This window comes from Balaenoptera acutorostrata, chromosome 13 (assembly GCF_949987535.1).
Source record: "Balaenoptera acutorostrata chromosome 13, mBalAcu1.1, whole genome shotgun sequence".
Taxonomy (NCBI): Eukaryota; Metazoa; Chordata; class Mammalia; order Artiodactyla; family Balaenopteridae; genus Balaenoptera; species Balaenoptera acutorostrata.
In genome coordinates, this window is record NC_080076.1 from 78,319,901 (window position 1) to 78,332,188 (window position 12,288).

The 12,288-nt window shown below is 51.1% G+C and overlaps 1 protein-coding gene across 4 annotated transcripts in view; it reads left to right on the plus strand.

Moving 5' to 3' along the window:
- Nucleotides 1-12,288, plus strand: part of RASAL1 (RAS protein activator like 1) — a 29,731-nt gene that overhangs the window by 838 nt on the left and 16,605 nt on the right. Inside the window, exons 2-5 of one of the 4 annotated variants that reach the window (XM_007170873.2) lie at nt 3,539-3,595; nt 6,103-6,216; nt 6,375-6,436; nt 10,764-10,893. In XM_007170873.2, the coding sequence (XP_007170935.2) occupies nt 3,539-3,595; nt 6,103-6,216; nt 6,375-6,436; nt 10,764-10,893 (363 nt within the window). Of the gene's footprint in view, nt 1-3,538; nt 3,596-5,995; nt 6,217-6,374; nt 6,437-10,763; nt 10,894-12,288 lie in introns of those variants that run through there. The other 3 variants (XM_028163671.2, XM_057526706.1, XM_028163672.2) reach the window with 3 other exon arrangements.

Consider the following 12,288-nt stretch of genomic DNA (forward strand, 5'->3'; position numbering starts at 1 on the left):
GGACCTTCCCTGGATGCTAAGCCGCTTGAAGAGCCAACTTCCCCCTGCAGCCCCCTCCCTAGCCAGGTGTGATGGGGCTGGAGGACCCTCAGGTTCCCCTCAGTACCAGTCCTCAGCTGTGCTTCCTTCAGGGCTGAGTCAGCAGTTGCCGAATCAGCAGAATGGGGGGAGGGGTCCCCCCTCCTGCCTGGCCTGGAGCCCAGAAGGGGCTCTAAGGGTGTCAGCACCTGAAACAGGTGTGGGATCCTTGGCAGGACATTGGCTGTGTGACCTTGAACCTAGTCCTCTCTGGGTTTGGATTTCCCGTCTGGGCAATGGGAACCCTGGACAGGAGTCTCCAAGCCGCATGCAGCTGAGGGTGGAGAACCTCTTAGCATTTGCCCGCTGGCCAGGGTGAGCAGGAACGTGGATTCTGAGCCTTCGCACAGGCTGGGGCTTAGCTATGCTCTAACTCCCCCAGCTGTGGGGCCCCTGTGAGGAGTATCCTGCCTTTGACTTCATGAACATCCCCCCTCCCCAACCCTGCAGCTATGTCAAGGGGGAAGCTGCATAGAGCAGTTCTAGCACCCCCCATCCTCATCAGCGACCCCCAAAAAACACGCACCTGAGGAAAGCAGAGAGCTCGCTTGCTGTGCAAATGCAGCATCTAGACAAGCCCCCTGATTCCCCTCTTATGAGATGCCCTCTCAGAGCACCCGAGAATTAGCGATTCTGGAACTGTCGAGGCAGTGAGATCAAGAGTGGGGACCTGGCAGCTGCTGGGGGGCTGAGGGGGAGAACCTTCCAGAAACCGGGTTTCCATCTCACGGTGCTCTGGCCCCTCCACCAGTCCTGGGTGAGGGCCATGAGGGAGTGACGGATGTTGTCCTTGGACCCGGACATGGCTCGCGGGGCTCCCGCTGCCTCTGCTGGGGAGGGAGTTGACTCATACCTCGTTCCTGCGTCTCTCTCGGCCGCCCCTCCTCCACCAAGTTCCCGGGCCAAGGTGAGCTCTGAGGTGGGCCACGCCCCAGAACCAGGGTAGGGAGGAGAGTGACTAAGCCCCAGTGGGGGATCCAGCCACACTGCCTCAGTTTCCCTGGCTGTTGGTGCCCTTCTTCAGAGGGGCTCCCTCAGAGCGTGTGGGATCTCCATGCCCGTGGGGACTCTTAGATGGGTGTGTCCTCTCTCCTCTCTCCTAAGGGAGAGGGCCCAGATTCTTCCTGAAGCCTCACCAGGTTTGAGGGGGTTTTGGCCTGGCTTGGGAGGAGGCCTCAGCTGATAATTTGAGAGTTATTTCTGTCATTAATAATAGCAGCTGTATGTCTTTGACGGCTTCCTATGGGCCAGGTCCTGTGCTTAACACTTCCTGTAGTCCTATTAGCATTTCCATTTTACAAATGGGCAAACGGAGGCTCAGAGAGGCAAAGTCACTTGCCCAAGGTCACACAGCTGGGATTTGAACCCTGACTGCCCCATGCCCCAACCAGACTGGGCAGGCAGTGGCCAATGGGCCTGCTTTCCCATGCTTGAGGTGGGGCAGGAGCCGTGGGAGAGGCTAAGGGTCTAGAGAGATTGAGGGTCTGGAAGGCGCAGCCCCCTTCCGCCACTGCTGCCCCTGCCTGATAGGAGCCTGATAAGGCCCTTGTGCGTCAGAGCCCTGGAGCTGACGTGCTTGGCTCCCATGAGGGGCCCAGGGGTCAGGCCGGGTAGACGGGAGGGGGCGTGGCTCCCAGCCCTTTTCTATGGATCCCAGCCCGTCTGCCCCACATCTGCTGCTGGGGAAACTGGGGGATTGGAGCCCACCTAAAAGAAGCTCAGGGAGAGAGGACCCAGAGAGAGAAATGAGATAGAGGGGGTTTCCAGCCATGGGCATCCACGGGGGTGGAGCCCGATGGGAAAACTGAGGCTCCCAGGGTTACTCAGCCCAATGGGCTTGGGATAGATCAGATGGGAAAACTGAGGCCTGGGGCATTACGCAGAAGGGAGGTCAGAGGTAGAACCCAGAGCGGAGTTCAGAGACACAGGACACCAACCAGCCTGAGGTGTTCAGGGATGGAGAGCAGATGGGGAAATGGAGGCACACCCAGCGGAGGGAACTAGGGCGAGGAGTCCACAGAGGGAGCCGAGGCATGGGGAGGGCTCAGCCAGCAGACGAGGGTGGAGCAGCTCCTGGTGCCAGCGCCCCTCTTCCTGGGAATCCCCGAAGCGTTTGTGGATCAGTGACAAACTGAACTGAGAGAGGGTGGCAGAGAGAGGTCGGGGGCTGGGGTGTCAGGGGAGGGGGCCATTTGGGCAAGGGATCGTGAGTTGGGGTGCAGGCATTGGTTAAGAACATGTGTGCTGAGCCCCACAGACCCGGGTTCGAATTCTGGCTCTGCGGTGGTGGGGGGAGACGGGGGTGGGGAGATAAAGCTCCTCCCCCAAGGAAATCAGATTTCCGAAGTTGCAGGGAGCCATGGAGACAGACACTAAACAGAGAAATGGAGCAAGATGATTTCACATGCTCAGAGGGATCAGAGATCAATTTTACACTGTCTACCGTTGGAGGATGGTGGTGATCAAGGACCACCTCTCTGAGGCGGTGACTTTTGGGCTGAGGTTTGAATAATAGGCTGGAGCCAGCCATGACAAGATCAGGAACAGAGCGGGTGTCTTAGTTAGGTGGAACAGCAAGTGCAAAGGCCCTGAGGCTGGACTGAGCTTAGTGGAAGACAAAGGAAGCCTGTGCAATGGGACGGGGGCGGGGGTGGGGGAAAGAGATGAGGGCCCCTGGTCGATAGCTTGGGATGGACTAGTAACTCTTATTATGAAGCGGGGATGGAACTGGCTTTGGTTGGCCTATGGCTCATGGCTACTCAAGGGGATGCAGCCCATTTCTCCTACTGGTTGAGTTTTGAGGTCTGGGTGCCCTGGTCTGTGCCTGCAGTGAGAGCGGCTGCTGAGGTCCATCCCCGCTGAAGGCTGAGCAGTGGGGAGTCCTCTCCCAGGGAACTCCCAATGGAGAGAGCAATGCTTACCCTGAGGGTGGCATTCAGGCACCTGTGGGGAAAGCTCTGGGGTCAGCCAGGATGCATCACACCATGCATTAGCTTCTTCAGCTCCTCCAACCGCCCTAGGGGGTATGTGAAAATATTACACCCAACTTACAGAGCAGAGAAACTGAGGCCCACAGAGGGAAGGGGACTTGCCAGGATTCCACAGTTAGTTACCTTGAGGCCAGGGATGACTCCCCAGCAGAGCATGTGCTCTGAACCACCGCTTCGGGCTTCCTGGGACCGGGACTCCAAATTTTCTGGCTTCATGTCTCAATGTTCTATTTCTTTGGGTGGAAGCCCAGGGCCCATTCAAGGAGGTCCGCAGTGGGTGGGCTGGGCAACCATGACATTGTCTGCTGGTCCCCAGAGGTCTGCCTCCACTGAACTTGCTGTGTGACCCTGGGCAAATCCCCTCCCCTCTCTGGGCCTTAGTTGCCCCCATCTATAAAATGAAGGCAGATTGGGATCCCCACCCAGGGCTGCTCTCTCGAGCCCGCTCCCCAAACCTCCTCCTTCCGCAGGTCTGGGAGCAGTGACCCCTACTGCATAGTGAAAGTGGACGACGAAGTGGTGGCCAGGTGAGGAGGGGAGGGCAAAGGGAGCAGGGCTGGGGGACGGGGCTCCGTCTTGACCTGGGGAGTCCAGGCACAAGAATTCACGCTGAAAAGAGGACCTGGGGGAGGGCAACATTTACCCCAAGCGGGGGACTCGCAGGCCTGATGGTGGGTGCTTTGTGCCCTGGCCATGGGCCCAGACAGAGGGGGCGCTGGCTCCCCTCTCCATCTGGTCCCACCAACTGGCCGACATCTTCCCCCTTCCTCCTTGTCCTGATGATGCCCCTGCTGGCGTCCTGGGGCTGACTCAGTGGCGGCCAGATTGTACCTTCCGCAGTGGCCTCCCCGGGGACGGGCATCTCATGCTTGGCTGGGCTGGCTTGTTCCGGGCCTGCTGGGTGCTGCGGGCACCTGGGTGTGTACGTGTGTGTGCGTGTGTGTGTGGGGGGGCGTGCATGTGCGCCCGGCTGGGCCTGCTTGTGAGTGTGTGTCGGGGTGTCGGAGGGCTAGTGTGAATGCCTGCAACCACTGGTGCGTGTCCCTGGGGGTGTGCAGGCTCAGAGGTTCACGTTGTGTACCAGCCTGGGGGGGGGTATACGTGTGTGTGCACACGTGGGCTGCCGTGTACACGCATGTGCACACCAATGCCTGCTTATTTGGGTACACAGGCGCCACTGTGAACACATGTGAGGATGTGAAGATGTTTGGTGTGTGTGAGCGAGTCTCGGGCCGGGGAGACATCGGGCTGGGCTGTGCTGGGCTGGGCTTGGTTGCCAGCCCTGCAGGCTGAAGGGCAGCTCTCAGCCCCCGCAGGCCTGAAGGGTGTGGGTGGGCCGGCGGCTGAGGCCTCGGTTCCTATGGAGACAGCAGGATTCAGGATCCTCCTGGCACCAGTTCTGGTCCAGATGGGCCGGGAGCTGGGGGCAGGGAGCCCGTGTGGGGGAGGGTAGCCTGCAGCACACCAGCCAACCACCCCCCATCCCATCATTCTCTCTGTGCTTGTGCTGCCCCTTATCACATTCTGTGACACCACCCCCAAACCCACAGACTGATTTTCCGTGTGACCCCAGGCTGTCACCCCCTCTGGGCTCTGAGGAGCCTCTCAGCTCGGGGGCTGGGGAGCCTGAGGGGACTTCCAGCCGGGAAGAGGTCAGGGTAGCGGGAAGAGACTGTTTGGAAAGAAGAGTCTGTCTGATGGTGGGGCCCTGGGCTGTGTGTGTGTGTGTGTGTGTGTGTGTGTCCATGTTCATATTCTTTGTTGGGGAAGAGTGTGTGGAAGGAAGGAGGAAGGCAGTGGCAGGTGTGCAGACCAAATTTTGCAACCGTAAATTTTGGTGTGTCTTCACCGGGCAAAGTAGGTTCTTTTTTCCCCATTGCGTAAAGGGAAGTGCATCTGCAGGGGTGTTGGGGTGAAGATGTATGTGTGTCTGTTTCTGGGTTTGTCTTGGTCCCTGACCCTCCTGGGGTTCCCCTTGCTTACTGAGTGCTCTGGCCCCTGCTGACTTCATGGTCTCCTGGCCCCTCACACTTCCCTGCCTCCCAACCACCATCTTCTTGTTCCTCAAACTCACCATTCCTGCTGCAGGGCCTTTGCACGTGCTCTTCCAGCCATGTGGAATACTTGTTCTCATCCTTTTTCCCTGCTTTGCCTGACTAGCTCCTGCAGGAAGCCTTTCCTGACCCCTCCTATCCTCACCCCAGTGGGCGCCACTGAGCTAACCAATCACAGAACTTCTCTCACTGTGTCACAAGGGCTCAGGAGGGAGCAGCAGTCTGCTGAGCGAGGCTCTGTGGGGGTGGGGACCTCGGCACCTCTTCCTCTGATTCCCCAGAGCCCCCAAGACTTGGCACATAGGTCAGGGTGAGTGTTTATGGAGTGAATGAATGAATGGTTGGATGGAATTGTGTGTCTTGTCAGTTACTGTGTGACAGTACCTGACACACAGTTGCTGTGTGTCAGTGTGATTCTGTGTGTGTATCTCTGCTGCGTATCACCCTATGTGTGTGAGTGTGTGTCTGTGGGTCTATGTGTGTCTCCATGTTCGGGCATTTCTTTTGTCTGTGTCTCTGTGTGAACGTTTCTGTTTTCTCTCTGTGTGTCTGCACGTGTCTATATGTAGAAACACACAGATGTGTGTTTCTAGAAATTTTTGAGGATGCATATGTATATCTTCATATGTGTGAATGTGTCTCTTTGTGTCTCTGGCTTCCTTGGTATATCTGTGAATATCTCTGTTTCAGTGTGTATCCCCATGGGAGTGTGCGGTGTGTGTGTGTGTGTGTGTGTGTGTGTGTGTGTGTGTGTTGAGGTCCCTGGGTGTGTGAGGGTCAGGGTTTGTGTGTGTATTTGTGTGTGTCTCCATGCCTGGATTCTTGAGTGTATGAGTGTGTGTGTGTAGCTGTATTTGAGTGTATTTGAGTAGCTCTGGGTGTGTATGTGTCTGGATCCCTGTGTGTGTGTGTTTGTGTCCCCAGGTACCTGCTGCCTGTGTGGCCCAAAGGCCCCCAGCCCCCCGTGTCCCCTTTTGCAGGACAGCCACCATCTGGCGAAGCCTGAGCCCCTTCTGGGGGGAGGAGTACACAGTGCACCTGCCCCTGGATTTCCACCAGCTGGCCTTCTATGTGCTGGACGAGGATACCGTGGGGTGTGTGTGCTGGGGACCCAAGCCTGGGCGTCTGAGGGAAGGCGGGACACCCCGATACACAGTACCCACCCACCCAGCCGTTGACGCCTTGCCTCCACCTCTCCACGGGCGGGGCAGGGGTCCCTAAGTTGGACCCTCATCTGCCTGCCTTTCTGCAGGCACGACGACATCATAGGCAAGATCTCACTGAGCAGGGAGGCCATTGCAGCTGACCCCCGAGGTGGGTGAGGGGCACTGGCCCCCAGCCGGGCAGAGGGCAGAGGGGGTGGCAGTTGTAAGGGCATAGCCAGCAGCACGGGGCAGCACAGAGCCTTCAGGGGAAAATTATTTTGGTTGTTGCTTTTGTTTTTCATTTTAATTTAGTTCGTTTATTGAGCAGTTAGCTTATTTACATAGGTCAGTATTCAAAAGGTACAATTAGCAGTGAAACTGTCCCTCTTATCCCAGCTACTCCATTCTTTTTTTCTTTTTTGGCCGCACTGCACGGCATGCGGGATCTTAGTTCCCCAACCAGGGATCCAGCCCGCGCCCCCTGCAGTGGAAGCGGGGAGTCTTAACCACTGGACTGCCGGGGAAGTCCCCCCCAGCTACTCCATTCTCATCCCCAGTGTTGTCAGTTTCTTGTATGTCCTTCTAGGGACATTTTAAACATATGCAAGCAAGTAACAATAGTAATAGCAGCAAACACTTATATAGTGCTTACTGTATGCTGAACACTTTCTAAGTGCTTTACACGTATCAATTCACTTAATTATCGTAATAACCCTAAGAGATAGGTACTCTTGTTATGCCCACTCTAAAGGTGAACAAACTGAGGCACAGGGGGTTAAATAACTTGCCCAAGATCACAAAGTTATTAAGTGGGACAGCTGGGATTTGAACCAAGTTGTCTAGTTCCAGAGTCTGTGATCTTAACACTATACTATATGTGTTTTTGTTCTCTGCTTATAGGAATGGTAGCCCATTAAACTCATTGGTTCTGTACCCTGTCTTTTCACTTCACCATGTACCTTGGAGATCTTTCCATATTGGTGTCCCCAGAGCCTCCTCATTCTTTGATCTTCGTATGAATTCCTGGCACTCCATTGTGTGGATGTACCATCACTTATTTGGCTTGTTCCCTCTTGATGAACACTTTGGTTCTTGACAGTCTTTTCCTAGTTCAAACAATGCTGCAATGACTAGCCTTGTACAAACGTGACTGCACACATATATGCAAGTTACATCAATCAGCTTGATAAATTCCTAGAGGTGGATTTGCTGGATCAAAGAGTACCCACATTAGCACATTTGCTAGTTATTATAGTAATTAAGTTACCCTCCCTGGAGGAGTTAACAGTTTAACCCATCCTGTACCCTTGCCAACAAATACCAAACTTTTGGATCTTGTATCGGATAGGTAAAAAAAATTGCCTCTTAGTGTGGGTTATTTTGCATTTCTCTATGAGTGAGATTGAAGACCTTTTTATATATTCAAGAGTCACTTTATTTCCTTTTTTGTCTATTGTCTATTCACATTGTATGTGTATTTTTCACCCACTGGGTTGTTGCCTTTTCTTACTGATTTGTAGGAGCCCTTTCCATGTGAGGAAAATGAACTTTGTCTTATTAGCTGCAAAATGTTTTTCTCCCTTTGTGGCTTATATTTTGACTTTGCTTACAATTTTTTCCAGAAGAAAATTTGTTTCTTTTTCTGTAGTCAGAAATTTTTTTTTGGCTCTTGATTTTCTGTGATACCTAAAAAGGCCTTCTCAACCCTAAGATTAAGACAATTTTTTTTTACATGATTCTTTCAAGCAACAATTTGTTTCCATTTTTTTTTTTTTTTGCCGTTAAGTCTTTCATATATTTGGAACTTACCCAGATACAAAGTATGGGGTAGGGATTATACTTTACTACTTTTTGTCTAGATGACTACTACTTGTCTTGACACCATTTACTGAATAATATAATATATTTTTTCATAAGTGAGCGTTAGTTGACAGCCTATGTGCCAATCATCATAATCATCACTCCTATTTAATGAGGGCTTATTATGTGCCAGGCACAATGCTAAGTACTTTATATTTAGTCCTCACAACACCAAATGAAGTGTGCACCAGAATGATCTCAAATTCACAGCTGATGGGAAGTGAGGCTCGGAGAGGTGGGGTGACTTGTCCCTCCTAGAAGTTGCAGAGGTGGGAATTGACACCAGGCTGTGCCTGCCTCCTAAGTCTGTGTTCTTAACCTGTCCACTGAGCTGTCCCCAGTGTGCCTCAAACATCCACCCAAGGGAGTGGAATTAAATTAATGACATATAAGGCTTAACTTCAAGGAACTTATGGACAGATAGAAAAATAAAACACATTTACCCAGAACAGGGAGGAAAAAAAAAACAAAACTGTTATGTGTCTGTGGGTGCCTTTTATTTTTTACAATGACCGCAATATGAGGGTGGAGGTGTGTGCGGCATCACTGGCATGATAGAGGGCAGTGAGGGCTAGTGTGGTCAAGGAAGGCTTCCTGGAGGAAGGGGAATGTGTTGGTTCTTAAAGGTGCTTTGGCAAAGATGCTAAGGCACATCTCCATAGATTCTCTTCTAAGGTCAGGTGTAAGCCAGGCCAGATGGAATACTTGATGGGGGTTGATTGGGGAGGAGGCCAGAGTCTGGACTTTCTTCTGGAGACACTAGGGAGTCATCGATGGTCCCTGAGTAAGACAGTGAAGAGATTGGAGCCATAATATCAGAGGATGCACTGACAGAAGAGATTAGATACATTTTCAGAAGGTTTCTGTGCTGCCGTGTAGATACTGGATCACAGTGGGACAGAAGTAGATGTGGGAGATCAATTAGGTATCTGTTGCAATAATCAAGTGAGAAAAACTGATGGCATCCTGGACTTGGGGGTAGCAGTGGAGCTAGAGAGGTGAGATGCAACTTACACTTCCAGCAGCATGAGGGAACTAGATCATCAGAAGGGCCCTCCTGCCACATAACAGTGAGATCCTGAATTAGACGCAATTCCTAATACATTGTTGGAAGGATGTAAAGAAGGAAAAAACCCTCAGTGTTCCTCCCCCCCGCCTCCTGCAAATCGTGAGCTAAAACCTAACAGGGAGCGGTGAGCAACAAGCAAGGGAGTAAGGAAGGATTTCCCTGAAAGTAAATGTCAGTATCAAATTCACAGTCAGCAAACAGACTAAATCTTAGGCTAGGGGGAAGGCAGGTATTACTGAATCTGAGAATTTCCCATTAGATTGAGACCCTTAAAAGGTTCCAGAATAAGCAACCACCACTACTCTCCAGGGATAAGCATCTTCATGTTGAATTCCCCACAGAGTGAGCTCCAACAAGCATGACTTCACAATCAAAGAACACTACACACTCAAGGAAATGTGCCGTGCTACCATGAGCGAGAGTCAGCAGAAACAATGGCCATCAGATTTAGACCCATAAAGACTGTAGATTTTGTATTTATGATTATAGAAATTTAAAAAAATTCAATAAATAAACTAATCACCAGAAAGGGCCAGCAATAACCACGATAAATTAAAGCAATACATTAAAAAAATAGACTGACTTGGAAAAGAACCAAATCAAACTTTTAGAGATAAAAACTACAATTGTTGACATTGAAAACTAAGTGGCTGAGTTCAACATCAGATCGTTCATTTAGAAAGAAATTATTTAAACCTTAGCCCAGAGAAATGAGAAGGAAAGTATAAAAGAGGAGTTCAAGGCATAGAAAATAACTGAGAAGGTCTAACATTCGTTTAATTGGAGTCCTAGAAGCAGAAAATAGAAAAAGCTGGGGAGAGGAAATGATAAAAAAAATTGACGACCTGGAATTTTCCAAAACTCAAGGAAGGGCATGAGTCCATAAGTAGAAGAAGCACAACCTGTACTAAGCAGGATAAAAAAAAAAAAAATCCTTACCTAGACACATTGTGGGGAAACTGCTGCAAACATCAAAGACATAGTCCTTAAACTTGGAAAAGATAGACCATTCACACAAGATCAATTATTAGGCTGAAATGACTTCCCAATAACTACAATCAAAGCTGGAAGTCAGTGGAACAATATCTCTAAAGTGTTAAGAGAAATGAGAGACAGAGAGGGAGAAGGAGAGAGGGAGAGGTTAAGACTGAGACTAAGACTGACTTGATTGATTGAAGCAGAGAGCCTGAATGAAGGCTCAGAGATAGGAATGTCCAAGGTTTTTTTTGAGGGGAGAGTATATTGGGACTAAATGATGCAGGGCTTTATATACCAGGATGAAGAGTGTGATAGTACATGGTTAGGGGCATTGGCCCTAGAACTATACTGCCCATGTTTCAATCCTAGCTCTGCTGTTTACTAGCTGTGGGATCATGGGCAAAGCTCTTTCCTCTCTGTGCCTCATTTTCCTCATCTGGAAGTAGGGATAATTACAGTACCTACAACAGAAGGCTAACATGAGAGGTCCAAGACTCAATACCTTTTTAATGTTAATTGAATTTTTAAGTTAATGCAATGTCTAGACCACGGTAGGTGCTTAATGAATGTTAGTGCCTGCGCCCTCCAGGAATTGATAGCTGGATCAACCTGAGCCATGTGGACCCTGATGCAGAGGTGCAGGGTGAGATCTGCCTGGCCGTGCAGATGCTGGAGGATGTGAGGGGCCGTTGTCTTCGCTGTCATGTGCTCCAGGCCAGGTATGGTCATGATGGGGGATTGGATGCGGGGATGGTCTGAGAATGAGCAGAAATCCACTGGGTCCTCCCAGCTGCCTTGAGACCACCTCTCTCCTGTCACACTTCTGGGCTCACAACCAGGATCCCTGGCAGGCAAACGGTCCAAGCTCACCAGGTTGCAAATTTCTTGGATTAAAGTACAAGCAAAATCTTTGTTGGGGCCCCAGTGACCAGCAACCAAAGGCCAGATACTCAGGATGACCAGACAGATGAGTGTGGAGGTGTATTAATCAAATTGTAAGTGATAGACACCCAATTCATACTGGCTTAAGCAGATTGGCTTGTATGAATGACATGTAGCTTCAGGCATGGCTGGATCCAGGTGCTCAAACAGTGACATCAGGAATCTATAGACATAGATTCCTTGGATGTCTTTTGTATTAACTTCATCCTCAGACAGTCTCTCCCCAGGTAGGGGCAAAGATGACCCCAGAAGCCCCAGACTGGCATCATATCAACTTGGCAGCTCCAATGGAAAAAGAACTTCTGTCTTTCACCATTTCCAACCAATATCCTGGGACTAATTCTTATTGACCCAGTCTGGGGTACATGCCTATCACTAAACCAATTACACTGACTGTGATTGGTCAGGCCTGAGTTCCAAGCCCATTCCTGCAGTGGAAGGAGGGATCAACCCACATAAGTCATGTGGGCTGGGAGAGAGGGAGGGGTAGGTCCTGTCCCAAAGAAACATAAGAAAGAAGATGGATGCAGGACCAGTAAAACCCACAGATGAACCTCCAGGGGCACCAGCTCCTGGGATATTCATCTTCCTTCTTGCCTATTTATCCCTCCTCTCTGTTTCTCAGCTCCCCCATCACTCTTTTTTCCTTAAATACTTCCACTCCTCTTTTCCCTCCCATCTCCTATCTTGTTTTCTGAATTTTTTTTCAACACCTTACTCCCTCAACCCTTACTTTTAGGCCAATCCTCGCCCAGGTTGGGCTGGATCTCTATTTCTAGTTTGCTCTGTGACCTTAAAGCCCTTTCTTGCCTTCTCTGTGCCTCTCCTACGACCTCCAGATTTCTGTCCCCAGCTGGGGCTCCCTGGAGTCTGGATGGAGTAGCAGGCAGGCATAGGACAAACAAAAGGACTCCGTATGGGGCAGGGACCCCTCATCTGCTCTGTGCCCATGGCCTCCTCCCCAGCCACAAAGCTGTGCAGGATCCTTGCAAGCAGGAGAGGGACTGATTGCAGTCGCTTAGCAACTAGGCTGGCTCCTAGGAAACCAAAGAAGGCTTTGGGTGCCGAGCAGGGGTGGGAGAGGAGCAGCGGGAGGAAACAAGCAGCCCCTGGGTGTGTGTGTGGGGGAATGTCCCTGGATTTGGGGGACCTTGGGAAGGAGGGGTGGGGGA